General features: G+C 38.9%; 1 protein-coding gene across 5 annotated transcripts in view; it reads left to right on the top strand.

The window, feature by feature from the left end:
• HAPLN1 (hyaluronan and proteoglycan link protein 1) overlaps positions 1 to 12,349 on the top strand; it is a 62,500-nt gene extending 50,151 nt beyond the window's left edge. For all 5 annotated transcript variants that reach the window (XM_035310511.1, XM_035310510.1, XM_035310512.1 and 2 more), the window contains 2 exons: positions 412 to 714; positions 8,306 to 12,349. In XM_035310511.1, the coding sequence (XP_035166402.1) occupies positions 412 to 714; positions 8,306 to 8,595 (593 nt within the window). In that variant the 3' untranslated portion in view covers positions 8,596 to 12,349. The remainder of the gene's footprint in view (positions 1 to 411; positions 715 to 8,305) is intronic.
• The last annotated feature ends 9,853 nt before the right edge of the window (positions 12,350 to 22,202 follow it).

Raw genomic sequence — 22,202 nt, 5'->3', positions numbered from 1 at the left:
AAAGAGAAATTGATCTTGTGGCCAATAAACTTGATTTTCTGATGAGAAGCATTTAGTTGCAAAATTTCTTCCAGCTCTTCTCATCTTTAAGCACTCCTTGCATGCACAAGGGTGAGACGAGAGCAGGGACAGCAGAACTGCTGGTGGGGCACACGTACAGCCCTGGGGGGCTCCCCACTGGGTTGGTTACCTGGAGAGGAGCTAGGTGAGGAGGTGGCTGCATCCTCTTCTCAGACTACACAGCTGATGTGCTGGCAGAGCATTTTGCCCCAGAAAAAAAGCAATGTAGCAGTCAAACACATTATTGGGTTAATCGCTATTTCTCTTTCTGAGGACTGGAAATGCTGCTTTTCCTTCTTGTGCTCTTTTGGTGTTGAAGATACTCAGTTAGCCCCCTCTCTGCCATTTCAGGTGTCGTATTCCCCTACTCTCCGCGGCTGGGTCGTTACAACCTAAACTTCCACGAGGCTCAGCAAGCCTGCCTGGACCAGGACTCCATCATTGCCTCCTTCGATCAGCTCTACGAGGCCTGGAGGTCCGGGCTGGACTGGTGCAACGCGGGCTGGCTCAGCGACGGCTCCGTGCAGTACCCCATCACCAAGCCCAGGGAGCCCTGTGGGGGGAAGAACACGGTGCCCGGCGTCAGGAATTATGGCTTCTGGGACAAGGATAAGAGCCGCTACGATGTGTTCTGCTTCACTTCAAACTTCAATGGTAAGAGCTGGGCTCGCTTCTACCTCACAGGTGGCTGTTTCAGAAAAAAAAGTGATGCCAATGGCAGCAAAGGACAGCAGATGACACTACGCTGGCCAAAGTTTGTGTCAGCTTTGGGAAATGTTGCTGTTGAATTTACCAAGACGTGCCCAGAGTAATGTTGTCTTTGCCACAGATTCACACGGATAATTTTTAAAACTTGGAGTTGTACTTGCAGTAGTTTCTAATATCTCCACTTTCACACCATTAGTATTAATGCAATAACTTTTTAATGCTATTTGCCCAGGTTCTTTCAGGTACAGTGATGAAGAAACCAGTAATTCCTTTAACTGAGCTTCCCCACTGAATTCAATTATAACTATAATGTTTTACAACTTAAATGTCACTAAAAGAAAGTTCTGATTGCCACTTCATCTCTGGTGTTGTCTCAAGCAGCTCCAGCTCATACACCAAGTCTAATATGACTAATACTTCCCTATCAGCAAAGCTATTTCTGACTCTTGTGCCTAATTAGATTTCTAATCTTAGTACACTGTCAAAACCAAAATGTTAGCTCTAGCTCTGAGCTTGGTTTGCTCTAAACCTTATTTTAGTGACTGCAAGATTTCAGCTGTTAGTAGATCATACTGTAGGTATGAAATGAGCTGATCTCAGCTTGCTATCATTTAATCTAGTGCCTGAAAAAGATTTACAAAGTGTGGCTGTGAATGAGAGGAGCACTGCAAGTGAGCAGTGCAAAAGGAGTCTTCAATCTTCTACAATATCATGCTCATGGGTAATTCCTGTTTGGCGTGCAGCCCCACCAGAGCAAGGAGCACGACCTTTTTTGTGTTTACTCTGATTGATTATTCACACTGAAGCATTTGTGCTCTACAGCACACAAAAAAATAAACATAAGCTTTTCTCTTAGAAGATATGTTCTGTCCCACCCTCTCAGAAAAACAAAACAAAACAAAACACATCAAACAAACAAAAAACTACAAAACAACAAATCCTGAAACCAACAACATCAAAAATGAGACTGGATGTACTCTGAAAAAAATATTTATCTGATTTTTATCATGCTACATCATCCCTTGAAATGCAAGCTCATATTTTTTTTTGCTCCACTGATTCAAGGTGAAATCTTGTATGAGCTCATTGTATGTAGATTTAAATCTGTAGTAATTAAATAGCACTAAGTAATAAAATGAACTAGGGGAAAAAATAAATTTGATAGCTGCACCATTTAAAGTGCTTGCAGGGCAAACATTTGTGATTGCTAGTCACTAATGACCACCCCTTTCCGTACTAGTAGCTCAACAGTATCTCTTATGGGAAGATAATAATAATAATAATAATAAAAAAAAAGGTACTGATAGACAAATATTGTCTGTACGCTAATACAACAAAATAGAGAAGGAGGGAAGATGAATGAGTTAAGGTGAGGACAAGCTATACAGGTGACAAAGAAATCAAAGAAATCAAAGTTCCATTAAAATGGATCTCATGCTTGGAGAGTTGGTTAAACTGCCCTGCAAGACAAAATGCCACACAGCAACAGGATGATGTAAAGAGCTGAGCGCCAATCTCCCCGTCTCCCTGTAGCTCAGCACCATATGAGTATCTCAAGGTACCAGCAGAAAACCTGGACATACCCTCCTGTGTCCCTTCTATGTTCTCCATTGTTCATATCCCAAGCACACCTTGACATCCACAATAATCCCAGGAACCCTCCCAGAATACCAGCTTCCTATTAGCAGCTCAGCTATTCAGATAGCTTATACGTTATTAACAGTGTCATCAGTGTTCTCACTGTAAAGGGAAAAACCTTACAATAATCCTATTTGCCACCAGGTTGCAATTGCCAAAGATAGTGGCTATGGACACTGAGCTATTTCTGCAACATGCAATATTGATCCTCAGCTCGGGAACAGCCAAGGAAAATGAGAAGTGGTTAGGACACCGTGCATTTCCAACAGTGGCAGTGACTGCTGGAGTCTCCTGACAGTGTGAAACAGAGAAGCCTTCAGCTCTATGTGAGGGAGCTGGAAAAACGCCAGGGGCCCCAGGATCAGAGGCATGTAAGGCTAGCTTAAATAAAAAAAAAATAAAAAAATAATAAAAAAAATAATCTCAAAGAGTGTCAGTTGTATGAGCTGCTGCTGTGAATAATGAGGGTGTGTGAGGTTTACATTGGGTTCTTTTTAGAGAAAGAAATCTCAAAAATACGTTATGATCTCAAGGGAGATTGAAAAAAGAAAAAAAAAAGAAAGAAAGCCTCAATTTTAAATAGTTGAGGCTTGGGTTTTACATGGAGAATAAAGGCACACGATGACAAAATTACATTCAGTCATTAAGGTGAAAAATGAAAATATAGTCTTCAATGCAGTGTGCTCCAGTCCACATTCAGTGTTTTCACTCTGGATCAATTGAGTCCCTCTGTGGTAAACTGAGTACACCAATAGTGACAAAAATTTGTTTTGATGCTGTTATAAATGAGTTCTGCCCTCATTCCTGTTAACTGCACAGCAAAATTGTTTCAGCAGAGTTCTTCTGCAATGCAGTATAAAATAATCTTAGCACTTTATGAAAACTACCCTCTACAGTGTCTTTTCTCAGACTAGTTTAAGTGCAGTATTTGAGCATTTTGTTCTGCCTGTGTAACTGTGTCATTCAGGTGATTCATAAAGGATTATTATTATTTTTTTTTGTCTTTTGTGGCTGTGCAGGTAAAGTCAAACACCCCAAAATGGATCATCTGCTTTTTGAAAACTGTAGTGCCAGCAATTTACCAGTTTATAGGAATATGTAACAATATATAGAGAGAGAGAACTATACAAAGAGTAACATTATCAAAATTCTGTCTATATGCTTACTATTCAGAGTTCAAGAATAAGACCACTGTGCAGGAAAGATGGTCCTTTTCTGTACAAGTATTGCAGCAGGAATTCAAGTCCCACAGACCCAAAATGACATAGGACAAAGAATGATATAGCTGAGGGTTACTCTTTACCTAATTTCAGATGGTTTCTCAATGGGAGCAGTGAGTCCCTCAGAGAAAAAATATGGGAATCTCTGACACTGAAAAGTGTTAGGCAAGCTAAATACAAACATATCTATCAGCTCCTTTATAATTAAACACTTTCAAACAAAAAAGGATATAACTAGGGCTTGTGTCACACTTTCAGCTCATTAACGTGCATTTTGTTATGTACTTTGCACGCAGAACTGCAATGCATAATTGATTTGTTATCAGCTCTAGCAAAATCGGGTAAAAATCTCTTATGTTAGCAAAATTAAAAATAAAAAGAATTAATTCTAGGGATCATGTTGAAAATGCAACTGTGAACCACCTGTTTACTTCAGTAATGCATGTGACAAACTACCCACCACCATTTACAGGGAGGAAGTGGCAGAAGGTCTTTTCTGAATAATGCATGCTGACCATTCTAGGTAAGCAGAGTACTTGATCTCTGGGAACACGTAGTTGTTGCTCTAAAAAAGGGAACAAAACTACACAAAGTGAAATTATGTGCCCTTTCCTAAAAGAGGGTGCACTGGCATCAGGTAGTAGGCCTTGAAGAGGATATTCAAAAATTGTTCCCACCTCTTTAATGCAGTGGTTTAAAATCAGTCACCAGAGTTGATCACTGTATTACGGCATGCTTACTGTGACCTTGTATTTGAAGGAATTCAATGACCTTGTATTTGAAGGATCGAGTACACCCTCAGCAAGTTTGCAGATGACACCAAGTTAGGTGCGTGTGTCGATCTGCTCGAGGGTAGGAAGGCTCTGCAGGAGGATCTGGATAGGCTGGACCAATGGGCTGAGGCCAACGGTATGAAGTTCAACAAGGCCAAGTGCCGGGTCCTGCACCTGGGGCACAACAACCCCAAACAGAGCTACAGGCTGGGAGATGTGTGGTTAGAAAGCTGCCTGTCAGAGAAAGACCTGGGAGTATTGGTTGACAGTCGACTGAATATGAGCCAGCAGTGTGCTCAGGCGGCCAAGAAGGACAACAGCATTCTGGCTTGCATAAGAAACAGTGTGGCCAGCAGGTCCAGGGAAGTGATTGTCCCTCTGTACTCGGCTCTGGTGAGGCTGCACCTCGAGTACTGTGTTCAGTTTTGGCCCCTCACTACAAGAAGGACATGGAGGTGCTTGAGCGAGTCCAGAGAAGGGCTATGAAGCTGTTGAAGAGTCTGGAGAACAAGTCTTACGAGGAGCGGCTGAGGGAGCTGGGACTGTTTAGCCTGGAGAAGAGGAGGCTCAGGGGCGACCTTATTGCACTCTACAGGTACCTGAAGGGAGGCTGTAGCAAGATGGGGGTTGGTCTGTTCTCCCACGTGCCTGGTGACAGGACGAGGGGGAATGGGCTAAAGTTGCGCCAGGGGAGGTTTAGCTTGGATATTAGGAAGAACTTCTTTACTGAACGGTTTGTTAGTCACTGGAATAGGCAGCCCAGGGAAGTGGTAGAGTCACCATCCCTGGAGGTCTTTAAAAGATGTTTAGATGTAGAGCTTAGGGATATGGTTTAGTGGAAGATTTGTTAGTGTTAGGTCAGAGGTTGGACTCAGTGATCTTGGAGGTCTCTTCCAACCTAGACTATTCTCTGATTTTGTGAATTTATTTTCAATATATTCGGCTTTGGAGAACAATAGCCTTGCCCAGCCAGTTTCTGTGGGTGTGAGGTGTCCTGAGCTGTACAGGTCTGTGGAACAGATGATATGGCCGACATGTTGTGCTGCCTGCTGGGAATGCTCCTCACTGCCATTTGAAACCATGCATTTACTCTTCGCACAGCGAAACAATTCAACCCGTTTCTTCATAAGCTTTTCAGCCTGTGTGCAGACTGTTGACTTCACGGGGCATCCTGTGCCCTGCATCAGCCTTAGGGCTCAGCCCCAACCCTTAGGTATTCGATGACTAGCTGTGGCTGAAGGTATCCTCCCCGAGCACACAGACATCTCTGTGTGAGCTCTTTCACACAGAACATAGCAGGTGGGGTCGTGCTGCATTTCTGTGCCTCTGAGTGTGCTGCCCCACTTTGTCTACACCCAGTTTTGATTTTAAAAAAATCTTCACCTCAAAATGCCCCATTTAGAGCTGAGGTTGGAAGGAATCTTCACTGGCTGTGCATCCCTCAGGCTCCCGCAGTCACAGGATGTAGGTATTTAGGTGAAGTGCTCAGGTTTTCCTCTTTAAGCCATACTGTTACATGCAAAAGCTTAAAATGGCTGTAATAAATGGAATTTGATTAGGTTTGCATAAACCCCATGCCTTTGGAATGAGAAGTCAAGCCAAGCACACACATCCTCTGTAGGAGTGATCTAACTACCAGTTATTAACGAGAGACAGAGGGTTAATGCTCCGCCTCCCCTCCCATCCTTCCACGTGAATTAATAAAAACTAAGATTGAGCAGTTGCCATTTAGGAGGCCTTCTAACCTACTGGCAGGAAAAACAAACAAACAAACAAACAAAAACAGTAAATCAGCACTGAGTTTATTGACAGTGTTTTATTTAATCAGATGTTCTGGATGCACGTTCCACCCTTGTGGGGCTTGCTATTAAAATTCTCCTATTTAGGGAAGGGGCAGAGAACAGGAGGTTTTATTATTGATGTCATATGTCAAAAGCCTGACCTTACTGCAAATCCCTAGGAAATTACATTCCACTGACATATGGTTTGAAGAGCAACTAATAAGCTAGGTGAAGTTTACATCCTATCAGCCCAAATCCCTGTTCCCTTAAGTCTGAAATCCTATTTGCTTTGGGGAAACCTCTTAATAACCTAGTAAGAACAGGTTTCTACTTAATAAACACTTTTCTTCAGCAACACCCTGTAAATTCTGTCAACTTGCTGAGCTGGAGTCAACCAAGCATTTTACAAAGGTGTGGATTATCTACTCTCAACAGTTTTCTGTGAAAACACTGTAGATATTGTTTCTGACAACAGTGAAATTGTTTAAAAGGTTCTTCTCCACCACAGCCACAATGTAAATGCTTTTTTTTAATGATTTCTGTCACAGTATAAAATTTCAAACCTTCACACAAAGCTAATTCAATTATCTTTATATTTTCATCTGACCTGACATTTCTTCACTTGAAAAAAGAAAAAAAAAACTAAGTGTTTTTTTTTCTGGGATCTAGAGCTGATGTAACTCTTCTTCTTTCCCATTGGTTTTCCTTTACCAAGAAAGTAATCTGTGCAGGATCCAACTTGAGTTTTTATTTATTTATTTATTTATTTATTTTAACGAGGAAAAAAATGGTATTATGACAGAGTATGTACATAATTAAGAAGCTGAGAGTGTGCTTGCCCCACATGAATGAACTGATTTGATTCTCAGCCAAATTCCCCCTTTTACAGAACAGTCAGATTGAAAATGTTGTGAATTTATTTGGAAATTTGCTAAATAAACCTAAGTATAATGAGTGAAAGGCTAACAACGAATTTATATGGCCTTGATAAGTGAAATTAATGTTGGTATTATTTCTGCTCTTGGATTAATACAGGGGACTTCCTCTTTGAGTGTTACTTGCTGGCATATGTTTTCATTACCTTGAGACAGAGCCACATTTTTCTTAGTAGCACTATCAGTTCAATGCTATCGTAAGGCAAGGATATGTCCTTTGATGCCTAAAGAGAAACAGAGTTGCAGAACTGCTGTGAATGTTTGTGATGCTGCTAATGAAGACTTATGGGAGGCATGGTTTTGATCTGCCAGAGCTTCAAACTCTGCTTCTGAGAAGCTGTGCAATGTTTTGTCTTTCTTAGAGGGAAAAGAAAGAAAAAAAAAAAAAAAAAAGTTTAAGTTGTGCTTGTACTTAATCAGAAACAAGGTCACTGCCTTGTCAGAGGGTAAAACTCCATGTGTTAGCTGCAGCTGTCCTCACCCAAGTGCTATATGTGGCCAAATCTTGCTATGTCATGCTGCCGAGAAGAAAACTCGAAAGGTTTTTAATCTCATGTTGGGAGCATGATGTAAAATTACACTGCTTTGGACATTTCACTAATTTCCCTTTTCTGCTTCTAAGATGCAGCTATATGAGGTCTGCTTTGCCTGAGATCTGTGGGATCCTCAGGCATTTTACTGGATTGTCTTTGGCACCTTGTTGGTAAATGTATCTGGCACCTTAACGTTAGGTACAGAGCAAGGCCCACTGCTGAAAACCAGATTATCTACCAACATCCCTCTTCCCCACCCTTTTTCTTCCTGTTATTATACCTCTACATCCAGCAGAGGAAAATGCATTACAACAGGTCAGTTAGCGCTGGATGCCAGTGAGGCTGGAGATACCATGCCATAATATGTTAGCAGAAATAAGTATAATGCTGTATTTTCGTTTAGATTGTCCTCCTCTGCCTGCTCTCTCTCTTTTTTTTTTTTTTTTTTTTTTTTTTAAACCTACTCCCAGTATTTATCAATTCACTACAGAAAAACTTAAAACCTTTTCACAACAAACTTTCAGAGTCCCAAATCAGCCACTGTTTGGCCTGATTCTGCAGTGGGGCATCCCCATTTCTACTCAAAACCTACCTTGATAATATCACATCGTGTTCTTCATGCCACTTACAACTCTTTTCTCTTCTTTCTCCCTCTAGGTCGTTTTTACTACCTAATACACCCAACCAAGCTGACCTATGACGAGGCTGTCCAGGCCTGCTTGAAGGACGGTGCTCAGATCGCCAAAGTTGGCCAGATATTTGCTGCCTGGAAGCTCCTGGGATATGACCGCTGCGACGCTGGCTGGCTGGCAGACGGCAGCGTCCGCTACCCGATCTCCAGACCAAGGAAACGCTGCAGCCCTAACGAAGCCGCCGTTCGCTTTGTAGGCTTCCCCGATAAAAAGCACAAGCTGTATGGTGTCTACTGTTTCAGAGCGTACAACTGAAAATACCTAGAGCACACCAGATTCAAATTCATTAAGAACATGTGAAAGATTTCTTTTCAATACGAACTCATGCAAGTTACCAAAACTGTGATAAACCTTTATTACTGTAAAGAGTCATTTTCATAAACCCAACCCATTAATTTGTTTTTTGTTTTAATATTTTTGTAAAAGTATCATTCCATAAATATTTTAAATTAATATAATTTAATAGAAGCTCTAGGTAAGGAATTTTTAGAGCCAAATTCTTTAAGCTACTTCATCCCAACAAAATATAATTTTCATGAATGGGGCATACAGTAGAGCTTGACAATTGCTAGGACACAATTATGGAATGTAAGGCTACTCAAAGCAAAAGTTTTTAAAAGCACAAATTTTACATATTTGTACCAGTTTGAGATACACTTCAAATTGATTATATCTGGAGTTTTGAAATAAGGTAATGTTTTTGTTTATAGAGGGTCAGTAAAGTTTTGCAAAAAAAAAAAAAGAAAAAAAAGAAAAAAAAAGCCAATGCAAAAACCACAGCAAGCCAGATGATTAGAAAAGACTGTTTTCACATGGGAATGACATATAGTTTAATAAAAACAGCTAAAACAGTCCACAAAAATAGGATTTGTTTCAGAGTTGAACCCTGTCTTTCTGAAAAATAGGCTTATGATCCAATGTGTAAGAACAAGCACAATTAGTTCTGAACATTTCAATTGTGTTTTTATTATGTATAAATCATTGATGAAGGAATGAATAATTAATTAATGAGAAAACCCTATTTTCTTCTTCACTCAAATTAAAGATGCCTGAGAAGTATTGTGTTACCTTTGAGTAGCTTTACTGAGTTATTTTTAAACTCTTAGGCTGTTTGCTAAGCAATATATAGCATCTACTCAGGGCAGTTGTATAAATGAACTGCTGGACAGAAAAATTATAAACTTTAGCAGCTTGACTTTACATTAGCTTTTGAAATGTTACTGTCTTAATGAAAGAATATTTAGATTTCTTAGCTATTTACACGTCACAAGAAATAAAAATTGGAAAAAAAAAAAAGTTTTAGAACAAGATTATTAAATAAAATCTGAAATCAGCTATTAAGGTTTAGAAGAGAAAAATACTTTATTTCCTTGCATTTCATATGTATCTAAAATACATCTGCTTTTTAAACTATCAGTGAAAAAATAGTATCACTAGCCCTGAATTACTTAGTTAATCCTCCTTAGAGTATTAAAAAGTATTGAAATACTTTTTTTTCTCTAAATCTGCAGTGGTCTAGGTGGAAGATGTTTACCTATATCTGCCAGTGTCAGAGATAAACACGCACTGTGCATGGTGCCTAGGATTTTCAGAGCTGCCTAAAGTACTAGGTCCTCCCTAAATGCCAATTTGAGGGAATTTAGATTCCTGATGCAAACTCATTTTGGATGCAGCAATTATTGGTGCTCATCTTCAGATACCTTAATGCAACCAGTTTTTCAGAGTGGGTGCTCAAGGCTTTCTGAAAATTTACTCCACTTATGGTGTCTCAAGCTGGATATCCAAAAAACAGAGGCCACTGATTAAATAATAATAATAATAATAATAAAATAATAATAAAAATAATAATAAAAATATTGGTGTTGCTAGGCAGTTTTGAAGTTCCCTATCCAGTGTTGGTTCTACCACTTAAAAATGTAGAACTCTTTTCCTACTCTACACTTACTGACTATGAAGATTTCAGAGGACCAATATTTGTATTTCGCAAAGTTTTGTAGCTTCCCATTGTTTCTGTATCTAAATGAGATATAGTGGTATTATCCAAGTAGAACACAACTGGTAGGCTTTTGTGAATGGTTTAGTTATTTTCCCATAGACATGGCCATATAAAGCTGATTTCCATTGTGGTAGTGGTCCTGTTTTAAAAATCTGTGAACAAACCAGGAACATGGTAGGATTGGAGTGTAGAGATACCATGGTACAAGATGTATTGTACTGGAATTCATTCCCATTAAGCTCAGAGGCAACTCTTCATCCTCTTTAGTCACTGACAGTATGAGTGTTTGCTCTTACTACACAGGTGAACCAATCTTGGTGCCAAACCACCCCCTCCCCTTTTTTTGTTCAAGATGGAAGTTGGATTATTTTGAAAATATATCAATTAGATATAAATTGAGAATTATTATAGGCCAGGCCCCTATACCCATGTAATTTTTGCACATTTTTAAAATCAGTGTCCATTTCACACATTTTCTCAAGCCATTCAGAATATTTTCCAAACACTTGGGAGAAAAAATAAACAGGAATGAAAGTAGAAATAATAATAATTAAAAAAAAAATGTGCAGGAGAAAGAATAGGGTGTAGACTGTACTGTGACCAATAAGAATGCATGTTGTCCCCTGTCCAACCTTCAGAAGTACAGAAAATGAGGTAGACTATTTCTGGAGCTTGGACAGGGAGGTTGTGGGATGGGAAAGGCCATAGGGAATATCCCAGAATGGTTGTTACCCCAGCTAGATCCAGAGTTGCTGTAAAGTGGGAAGCCCTTTATGCAGCTGGCTCTAACCTCCCCAGAGATCTGCTAGATCTGAGGGAGGCTGCATGGTTTTCCTGATGCACAGCAGTTAAGAGACCCTCGTGGAATCTTTTTTTTTTTTAATTTTTAAATTATTTTTTCTTTTTTTTTTTTTCTTTTTTTTTTTTTTGTTCCTCTCCAGGGAAACCCTTCACAGGGTTTTGCCCAGACACATTTTTCTTGCAGGATTGGGGATTATTATGTGCCTGCATAAAAATGTAGTCCTCCAACCCACTTGTGGGGCTGGCTAAAGTGCCCTCACTACTAGACCAAAGGCACTGCAGGAAAGGCGAATTCAGCCTTTCATTAACTTTGCAACATGCTGGGGATGGCTGGTCAGGTCCTAAATCACAGCAATCTCAGGCTTGCTCTTGCTTATGCTTTCTGCGCCCGCATCTCGGGGCTGCCGCTGTGACAGCCCGGGCGTAGCGCATCGCCCTGCTCTGTGCATCACCCATGCCGGTGGCCGAGGGGGCTTCGTACCACCCACATGTCCCCTTGGCTCTGGGAATCTCCCCACGGCTCCAGCCTGGCAGCATGGCGAGGCCACGGCACAAGAAGGAACAAGTGGCCCTCTGCTGCCATGTGAGCACAAGTGGCAAAATGTTACCGCTCAGCTGTAGCTGCAAGTTCGCACTGAAGATAAATGCTTGCTAGGAATCAAATGCTCATGTAATGGAGTCTGAGTTTGTGAATTTACATTTGTCATGTTACTTACAAAAAGCCCAGTAGTCTAACTTGGGATCAAGCTAGTTTTAGATCAGTATATTGATATGCAATATTATATATTATTATAACAGATAAAGTTAATGGGATAGCGTGATGAAAATATGTTTGTATGAAAAACATAATTAGCTTTAATGTAAGCAGGTTTAAAAAAACATAAAAAGTGTATGATTACTTGCTAAATGGGCACAAATGGGCAAAAAGACATGAATTCTATTTATTTTTACAGCTACTGACTCCATTTCCTTTTATAATGTCAAATGTCAGGATGTTTTCTTATTTTTGAATAAGCTAGCTAGGGGCTTGGATAAAAACCTTAAAAAGCAGCTTAAGAACTGGATAAAAGTCTGTGCTGTTTTCTGTTGGTCAGAGAAAATTCTGTCATTAGAATCAATTCATGTTCTCTGTCATAATCTTGTATTTCACAATATATCTGTATTTTAATGCCCATGGATGACAACAATTAAATCATGTTGTTCTTTTCAATATAATGATTTCTTCTTATTGACTGGATGCTCTTCTACTTCTTTCTCAGAAAAGACAAAAAGGAATGGTAAAGATCAAAGTATGAAAATACTTTGAGATAATAAACTTAATAAACAAAGCAATTACCAGTCAAGGGGGGGGGGAATAAGAAAAAGAGAAGGAGAGAAAAATAGAGAGAGAGAGAGAGAGACAGAGACAGAGAGAGAGAAAGAAAGAAAGAAAGAAAAAGAAGGAAGGAAAGAAAAAGGAAGAAAGAAGAAAGAAAGAAAGAAAGAAAGAAAGAAAGAAAGAAAAAAAAAAAAAAAAAGAAAGAAAGAAAGAGAAAGAAAGAAAGAAAGAAAGAAATTAACTACTCTGTGAAAAAAGATTTACAATTAGAATTGAAAGTAGAAATACAAGTGCCAATTTCTATTTTGTGTTCTCTCCCATCTTATAAAATAAAATAAAGTATATACAAGGAAGGTTTTTTTTTTTAAAAAAAAAAAAAAACTTGGTCAGAATTATACTCTGCTTTTGCATTACTAGAAATTGGATGAAGAATAACATATCATGTTTTGGAAGATTTATGAAACTATTTCTTTAATCCTATGACCTTAGAATTAAAAACATTGAAAAAATCCTTCTTTGTAATGTGTAAAGAGAAAGATTTTTTAGTGTCAAGCAAAGAATTAGTTATTCAAAGCATAGAGACAGATCTTCAGCTTCTGTAATCACACAATTTCTGCATTATTTTATTGATCTGTGCTGGAGATTTAACCCTGAAAGTTATATACAGTGCACTGTTTAGCTTAGAAACCAATCTTACAAAAACTTTCAGTCTATCACCCATCCTTAAAAATTAAATGAAAAAGAGCTTCAAAATGAGTGATCCATTTTTCATAATAAGGTAAATCTATAATAAAATTAATGCATGATTGAGATAAACATGCTTGATTTTTTTAACAACTTAGTTAAAATAATGTTTAAGTGGGTAACATTTTGATTTTACATTAGGCATAAAATTAAAACTGCCTTTGGTAGGAACAGTCCCTCACTAATTAGGATTTTCATTTATAGTGGCAGCTTCCATTGGATTACATCCCACTATTCAAAATAGGGATGCTGTCTTCATGTTTGGAAATGGCTGGATTTTAGACATGCATTTGATGGAACTGCCACAGAAATAGAAATGTCTGGATTTTCCCCTGAAGACTTACTAAAGGAAGCAGTAGGCTGCCATTTTATTTAGCCATTCTCTCATTTACACACAAAGGATATTAGTAGTTTTCTGTTCATTAAGAACAGGAGCTAATTGTTCTTGAAGGTTTTAATATGCTGGATCTTTCACACTAGCCATTTTCTCCTCTTTTCAGAAGCTGTGATGGAAGCTGAACAAGTACACTACAGAGCAATAAAATTTCAGTGTTAGGTAACTTATGTTAAAACAAAACAAAACAAAAAGACTTCTTCAGGTTTCAAATCAACATACAAATTTAATAAATGGTCTTAATTTTAAGAGAGCTGTATGAACCAGCCATTGTTTGTAAAGGCATGGGTGAAATGATAAAAAGTAATTACTATCAAAAAGTAATTACACTTCTTCATATGCCATTAATAGTGAAATACACTTGAAAATAGGGATGACACAAAGGGTTATTTAAGAAAAAAGGAGGAAACAGAAAACAATAGTTCAGGTCCTTTTCTTCCACTGTGCCCAGTAATAACTAAGAACCAAGTTCAAATGTGTAATTTAAAAACAAGCAGACAAAACAAAACAAAGCACAAATTGAAATAGATAAGAGTTTGGAAATAATTTATTCTCTTTCTTTGTTAAGCCTCAAACTGGAAGCAGGATATTCTCATTAGAAGTCTAATATTTTTCCCTTTTTGTTTGACAATGTCTCAATCTATAAAGGCACTACAGAGTAAAATGTGAAGTCCATCTATTACTTCAATTTTATGCCAGAGGCAAGCAATTGTTTGACTAATAACAACAGTCCTAACATAAGACTAAACTAATGAATTATGCACTAGTGTATTTTCCAATGTGTCCAGTGGTTGTTTGATAGATTTTTTATTTTTAAAAGGTTGACAAACAAAATGAAAATGGTATGCTTTGATACTAGTTGAATGAGAGTTTTGGATTTTACTCCTTATCAAAATATATATATATATATTGCAAGGCATTTCAGCTTCTTAATTCCTATGCTGTTTTTCACCATATTTACATACAAAACACCCTTTGTCTTCTAGTTAATTTCATTATGATTTCTTCAACATGAGAAAATTAAGTATGTGGGAAAACATCAGATTTCAAAAATTTGAAGTTCCAACTCAAACAAAGAGTAGAGAAATGAACAAGTCTTAATTTCAAGAGAATTGACTTTTGAACCAGTGGCTGGTTCTTACTATGGCAAACTTTTGAATCCCAATGCAAAATTAATTTACATTCCATGATACCAAACATGAAGCAGCAGTGACTATTCTTTCTCTTTTCGGGGATGTGGTTTTTTTTTGGAGTTTTTAGTTTTTCATTAGTGCTCCTGATCTGGAGATTTTTACTTTTCATTTTGCTCTGATTGCCTGTAAATAAGGCAAACAACCTCCTTATCTCCTGCATAATGACCCAATAAGACATTTTACTAAGGTTTTCCGAGCAAGTATCAGAGACACAGACACTCACTTGCACACCAGGGTGTCCCATGTGCACAGGGTCAACTTTAATATTTATGTTACTCATGGTCTCTAGTGGATAAAATACTTATGCTGCTCATTTGACCCTACTTAGCCTGTCCTTGAACTTAGAGATCTGCAAGATAAAAGTTTCTAAATTTGTGAATGTAACTAAAATAGCAATGTTTTTCTTTAGTTCAATGGCAGCACCGTAAATGCAGGCTTATGTCAGAGCTACATATGGTTGCATATACATTAAAAAAATAACGCAATTAATTGAAAGCATCTCTGAATTTTTGAAGTCTATCTTCTGATCATCTGCACTTCTTGCACTTTGGCTAGTTTTGCAGAACAATTCTGATGTGCATGAATTTGGTTGCCTTCAGAGGAAACTAAATTGGAAGCTCAAGCTGAGGTGGACATCAAATGCAGCCCAGCCCAAAGGGGTATATAAGGGTTTGATCCAACCCTTTGTCCTTCAGACATCTTCAAACCACATAAGTGGAGTGGATACTGGGCTCAGGGACCAGACCAAATCCCACCCCAATGAAAAATACTATATATGCCATACTGTACAGATGTAGGAATGTCAGCACTAACTGCTTTAATATGCTGAACCATTCCCGTTGTATTGAATTACTTGCCAACGCAGACAAAGCACAGATGGAGTGCTGTTTATAAGCATGCAGCCACAGGGAAAACAGCCCAGAAATATTCCATAGCATTGCTGCTTCCCAGCTACCAGGAGCACTGGATGCTGCACACTTCTAATGCACATCTCCTTCAGCTCCTCATGAACTCCATAAGGCTGCCATCATATCCAGGGAGGTTTATGGATGATTTTGGATTTACATGCATATTTATACAAGCAAGTGCTTTGCATTCAGAAATTAATAGTATTTTCTCTTATCAACTTCATGAAAAGAACAAATTTAATATGCACTATTTGAGCTTTGAGCTTTGTGTCCAGCTGGAGGGACGTGTGGATCCTCCATTCTGCTCCGGGTCCTCTGTGCCCAGTAAAAGGGATGGAGCATCTAAAGTGTCAGGGAAGGGATTAAGTGTCTGGCAGGGGTAGGACTGGTGAACTGTCAGACTGTAAAAATAGATGGGCTCCCAAACTAGCTAGGCAGCGTCAAAAAGTACATTTTAACATTATTTTTGCACAGACTCTCAAAATAATGCTACAAAAACAAGATTGGAGAGTAGCTTCCAGGCTTATCACACCAGACAGTGCTGAACTGCAATCGTACTGTTTCCATCAGGTTGTTACATCCTAACCAGCTCCAAAAGATCCAGGTAATATTTCCATTTGTTATGCAGAACTAATAATAAATTTATTTGCTTAGGTATCAATGCAACACAACATTATTAGCATGCACTGAGTGTTCCTTGTAGAAAGCAAGTTAAAATAAGATTTTATGCTGTTACTGACTGCAATCAAGTATAGCTGAGCTTTACTGCATCAGCTTGTCTCAAGGGAGGTTCCTGGGATACTTAGTTCTGAAAAATACAGTACTCAGCACAAAACTAGCGGCCACGGCACTTTTAACTTTCATTTCATTTCTCTGCTTCTTTCCTCTGCAGTGACACATTCACTTTTACGACACCAAGGGGTGACATCCTAATGCACAAGAACAGCCTCAGTTAGAAAACAGGGCTATGAAAAGGTTTTCAACACCCATATTCTCTAAAAGATAATCATCATAAAATGACAGCATCAAGGATTACACCAGGAAAGACTGTCTTTCTGGCATTGAAAATACAATTTTCAAGGCTTAATGCTTCCAGGAAATTTGTATCTGTGTTCAAGAATTTCTGAAGATGGCTTATAAATCTCGATCTCCTGTGACAAATATATATATATATAAAAGATTACATATATATATAATACAAATATATATATATATTTGTGTGTACCCCTTAAAACAGAATTGCCCTACAAAGGAAACACAGTATGATTCTTTAAGAAGGTTCTCAAATATGTTATAAAACTGACAATTTTACTTAATACTACTTAAAAAATTGTCAATTTTTCCTCTGAATTTTTCAACATGTAAGTTTTGTCACTGATTCAGAGCACAAATGAACTTGGTCGTGTTTCAGTTCTGTGGTATATTCTTCAAGACACCTTTCACAAGTAGTTGTAAGCTGCAGTAGCAATGCAGTAATCTGCTGTGTGAGATAAACTGTACGTGGAAATCAATCAAGATTTTTAGAGGGAATTTGGTATTTCTCACAGACTCACAGATTTTCCAGTAATGCCTATAATAGCGGTGATTTCAGAAACATGGAGGATCAATATAATTAATAATGCCAGTTTGTAATTGGATTGTCTTCATTTCTAAAATGCTTTAATGCCTCTGATATATATATATATGTACATATTAATAATATTTAATATAATGTTAACCAGCAGCTGAGGAACTAGGAAGGGAGAGTCACAAGGGACTTACATATATATACATCTATATACATCTATATATGTATATGTATATATGTATTTATATATGTATATATATGTGTGTGTATATATATTTGTATACATATGTGCATATATAGATATGTAAGTCCCATGTGACTCTCCCTTCCTAGTTCCTCAGCTGTTAGCTTAACATTACGTTAAATATTATTAATTATATAACATATGTGCAATGTTAAACTAACAGCTGAGGAACTAGGAAGGGAAAGTGACAAGTTCTTCTAGGTACTTCTGCAGTGTGCTCCGCTCTCCCCACGTGGGTAACTGCCCATCATGGGATAGGATTCACCAAAACACACTCTAACTGGGAAACATAGTCCCCCAGTACACACAGCCAGCTCCTGAATTGCAAAATGCATCACAGTGTGCAAATCAAACTGAGGAAACCATCCCTAGCACTCCTTCCCATGGGTTTATGCCATGCCAGGATGAGTGCACAGCTCACACCACCACAGAGGTAGCAGGCATGTTGGGGATAATTTCGGTGCCAAACAGGTCATTGACATGCTGTGTATCCATGTGCTGAGCATCAGTGTGCTCCTTGGAGGCACCCTAGTGATCACCTTGACACTGAGCTGGGTTTTCCTTATCCCCATGCGTGCTAAGAGGATAACCAGTCACTTGACAGCATGCTAAGATGTGACTTAATCCTTTCCATTTTTTTATTTTTTATTATTTTTTTTTTTTTTTTCAGAAATGTCCTATCAGGAAAAAGGGAGAAAACAGACAGATGGACAGGAGGGTGTGTATATATGCAAACACATTGACAGTGCTAGCACTCTCACCCTGGCTGCTCAGCCCCATTGAAAAACCTTGTTTAAAACTTCTCCAAGGTTTCAGTTTAAGTTGGGGCTGTGTTTTGTTGGCCTTGGAGATTGTTGACCACAGTCATCAACAGATGAACTTGATGATCTCGAAGGTCTTTTCCAACCTAGATAATATTACAATTCTGTGATTGCTAAAGACTCATGGGCCTAGCAAAGACCCAGATATGTGCTATAATGAAATCCCAGATACTTGCTCCTCTTCAGAACAGATGTGGTCTTCCCCAGCAACACTTTCAGTTTATTCTAGAGAGAAATTTTCTTCTCCTTCTGCATCTTTTATTTTTTATTTTTATTTATTTATTTATTTGGTGTTAGAAGATTCAAAACAGTTATAAGGTTGAGTTTGAGCTACCTTGACCAGTTTTTCCAGAGATGAGCACAATCTCTATCTTGCTTCCCTAGATGGAAACAGACTTCAGGGTAAGTCTTAGTAAAGCCCTTTCCACACTTTCTGAATATCGTTATTTGATCATGGAAGGTTGAAGACGAGGCCTTGAGAAGAGCATTAATACCAGAAAAGACCTCTGAGCATATGTCCAGAACAATTAATTATAAGATGCTGGCACTCTTCTCAGAGACACTGGTAATTTCTGATAACCACCTTGGCTCCCTTACACTGCTGAGCAAGCCAAAGGTCTGGCTTGCACTCCCAGCCTTACTGTTGTCTAAGTAGACCGAGTGTTGCAGCAGTGAAGTTGTGGCAGACAAGGACATGGCCTGCCAGTCGCCCGAAACACAGCTGGTATGGTTTAGGTGGCAGCTTGTTCTGCTTCCAGTGGATGCCAGCAAAAACAACAGCTCTGTGAATCAACCTGAAGTCAGAAGGACAAGAGAAAACAACAGTCTATTAATAGGAACTGTCTAAAACATTATAAACCATTCCAGTTAGAAAATGCATGGAAGGAAAGTAGGAAAACAAAGCAAAAATACAAAAGAAATTGTATGGTTTTATGCCTTATGTGCTTGTCAATCTTCACCCACTGCACGCAGGAGCATACAGGACTTTCCTTCTGTAGCTGCTGCCAGGGCAGCACCTTTCCGATGAGTGCAGCCACACACATTTCAGCCACCCATTAGCACATGAGCTAAAAAGCCCCTGCCAAGAGTTGTATTTCAGAAGAGATTGGGAAAGGTTGTACCCCACAAAGCTGTGATTTACAGGTGCACTATAACACTAGGAACAAAATGCACGTGTCAGCATGAAGACAATTTCACAGCTGCTTAGTAATTCATACATAATCTTGCATTGTCTTTTAAACTTCATTTCCATTACAAATTAGGCTATCATTTCAGCACAACTTTGAAGCAGAAATCCATCTATGCCATACCCCAAACCATAAACCCCTTTACAAAAGGCTTTGCCCAAATCATATTTAGCAAAACAAAAAAATATATATCTAGGAAATGTTACTTATATTTATGAATAAGAACTCTGAGATCAAGAAACTGAGCTAAATATTTCTATCATGCCAGGGATTAAAAATCCATGTTAATAAATCCAGCACTTTTCCCAAGTGCAAAGTAATGGTTTATTAATCAGAACTCTTCAGAATTTGTTGCAACAATTAAAGCTGTAACGTTTATTCTGCTGTTTAAAGATTCCCTGCCCAATTGGTAAATGCCCATTCTTAATCATTAACAATGCAAAGCAGTATGTATATTTATTGTTTCTGCCCCTGAAGCTGATCTAACTCACTGAGTGAAGAAACCAAGCTCAGCATTTCAGGACAAGGACTCTGAAGTATCTCAGCCACGAAGCACAGGATCAAGTGGTCAACCAGCACGGAAAAGTCACCAGAGCCTGCAGGATCCTGCTTTTATGGCTGGACATAACAGGCAATTGCTCAGGGAGGTGGCAGCCACAGCCCCTCCAACCACTTCTCTGCACATACTTGTTTTTATGGCCGGCAGGATGTCTTCTCTTTGGTCAGACTTCTTCTGTGAAACTTAAATTTTCTGTCTTTTTCCAGGAAACATGACAAGGAACATTGTTTAGTTTTTGGCTATGGTTGAAGTGCAGCTTCACAGAGTGCACAGAAAAAGTAAAAATAAATAAATAAATAAATAAATCAGATAAAGTAAAAGGCACTGCCTTATTTTGGGACATTATAAATATCCAAGTATGTAAGTAGCTGTTAGAGAACACAGATAGAGAGAGATGCTGCAAGGCTGCTAACAGCAGCTAATCAGCTAATTACACAAAGCAATTGAGACCTGACTGGTAGCAGATATGCTGAGCTGCAGTTTCCTAATAGAAAGTCTAAACAAGATATCTGTGAAGTAGTACTTGTCTGTAGATTAGCACAAACAGAGACTTGGGAGAGAAACTGGTGTCACCCAACCTTCCCCACTCATCCAAAACCTGCACAATTAAGAGAAATCTACTAGACTTCTAGAAGCCAACATTCTCCATCTGGTAAAGCTGTGTTTCTCACTACACTTTCTTCTACAGTTCTTCTTTCTTTAATTATTTAAGGCTTCATTATTATTAAGATATAATGAAATATACAAGATAATATTTGAATCCAAGTTGCAGATGACCAAAGAGACAAAGTTGTTTGGCCAAGCTCTGCCTTGCCAAGAGCCCACGTTGTACGATCACCATCAAAATAAGTCAAAGCAGTAGCTTCAGCTGTAACAGTGATGGCTGGAGAGCAAGATATGCCTTGACTCATCACTTTCTCAGACACTTAGTGAGGATCTGGTAAGTCTGTGGAAGGCTATCTGCAGTGCCACCACATCTACTGCACATGTTTTGTGAAAGCAGAAAATTAAAAGTTTCCTTTCATAACAAAGGCAAAATCCACTCTTTTAAAAGGATGTCTATGTTCACTTTTGGGCTGAAATGCATCAGCTTTGCATTCTTAACTTCAAAGGTGGTTCAACATTCTCAAGTGACAAATGATAGGGCACAAGGAAATAGCCTCAGTTTGCACAAGGTGAGGTTTAGATTGAATCTCAGGAAGGATTTCTTCACAAAAAGGGTGGTTAGGCACTGGCACATGCTGCCCAGGGAAGTTGTGGAGTCACCATCCCTGGAGGTATTTAAGAGACATGTGAATGTGGTGCCTGCAGAAATGGTTTTGTGGTGGACTTGGTTGTGTCAGGTTGGCAGTTGGACTTCATCTTAATGGTCTATTCCACCGTAAGTGATTTTAGGATTCCATGATTCTATGAAATTCACTTTGAGCACGTGGCCAAGCAATCACACCACTCCTCCAGCCCAGGAAGCCAAAGCCGTCCCCAGAGCTGCTGTCTGGACACTGGGCTGCTGGTGTGTGTCCACAGGCAAGAAATCAAGGTCAAGTCAGGACAAGGAGGTCAGCTGGGATTGCTTCCCAGCCTCTGTGGCACTTGGGGATGTCTCTGTTGATAATTACGAGGGTTAACCTAACCCAGCAAGGGAAAAACCAAGGACATGTCAATTCAGGTCTCAGTTCAGTGCCATTCTGCCAGCACCGAATTTAGTTAGTCTTGTTTGGATTTTTTCCTTTGCTGGGTTAGGAGGGCAGAGCATTGCCAGAGCCAGTTCAGCTGTAAGAAACCAGGCAAATCCAACACCCCAATCCTCTTACAAAGGACCTCTTTATTTTTGAAAAAGTATATGATCCTTTATACACTCCCTTTGTGTCTGTCATGGTATGCATATTTTTTTTCCTTAGATACAGTATCCTTTCACTATTCTTCTGCTTTTCAGTGAGGAGGTAGAGAAGACAGCAAACTTATTTACTGTGCCCTCCCAGGGCAGCAAAGCATTTCCTCCTCTCCTTTTCCTGAGGTCGGTGAGTAACAGAGACACTTTGTGAAGATTCAGTTTAAAACTTCGGGGGTTTCTGTAGGGCCGTTTGTTCGGCTCTAAACCCACGATATATGCCAAGCCCACGACATCATGTT

Source organism: Oxyura jamaicensis, chromosome Z (assembly GCF_011077185.1).
Source record: "Oxyura jamaicensis isolate SHBP4307 breed ruddy duck chromosome Z, BPBGC_Ojam_1.0, whole genome shotgun sequence".
NCBI classification, from domain to species: Eukaryota; Metazoa; Chordata; class Aves; order Anseriformes; family Anatidae; genus Oxyura; species Oxyura jamaicensis.
The sequence above is the reverse complement of the archived record's forward strand: the minus strand, read 5'-3'. Positions and strand labels throughout refer to the sequence as shown.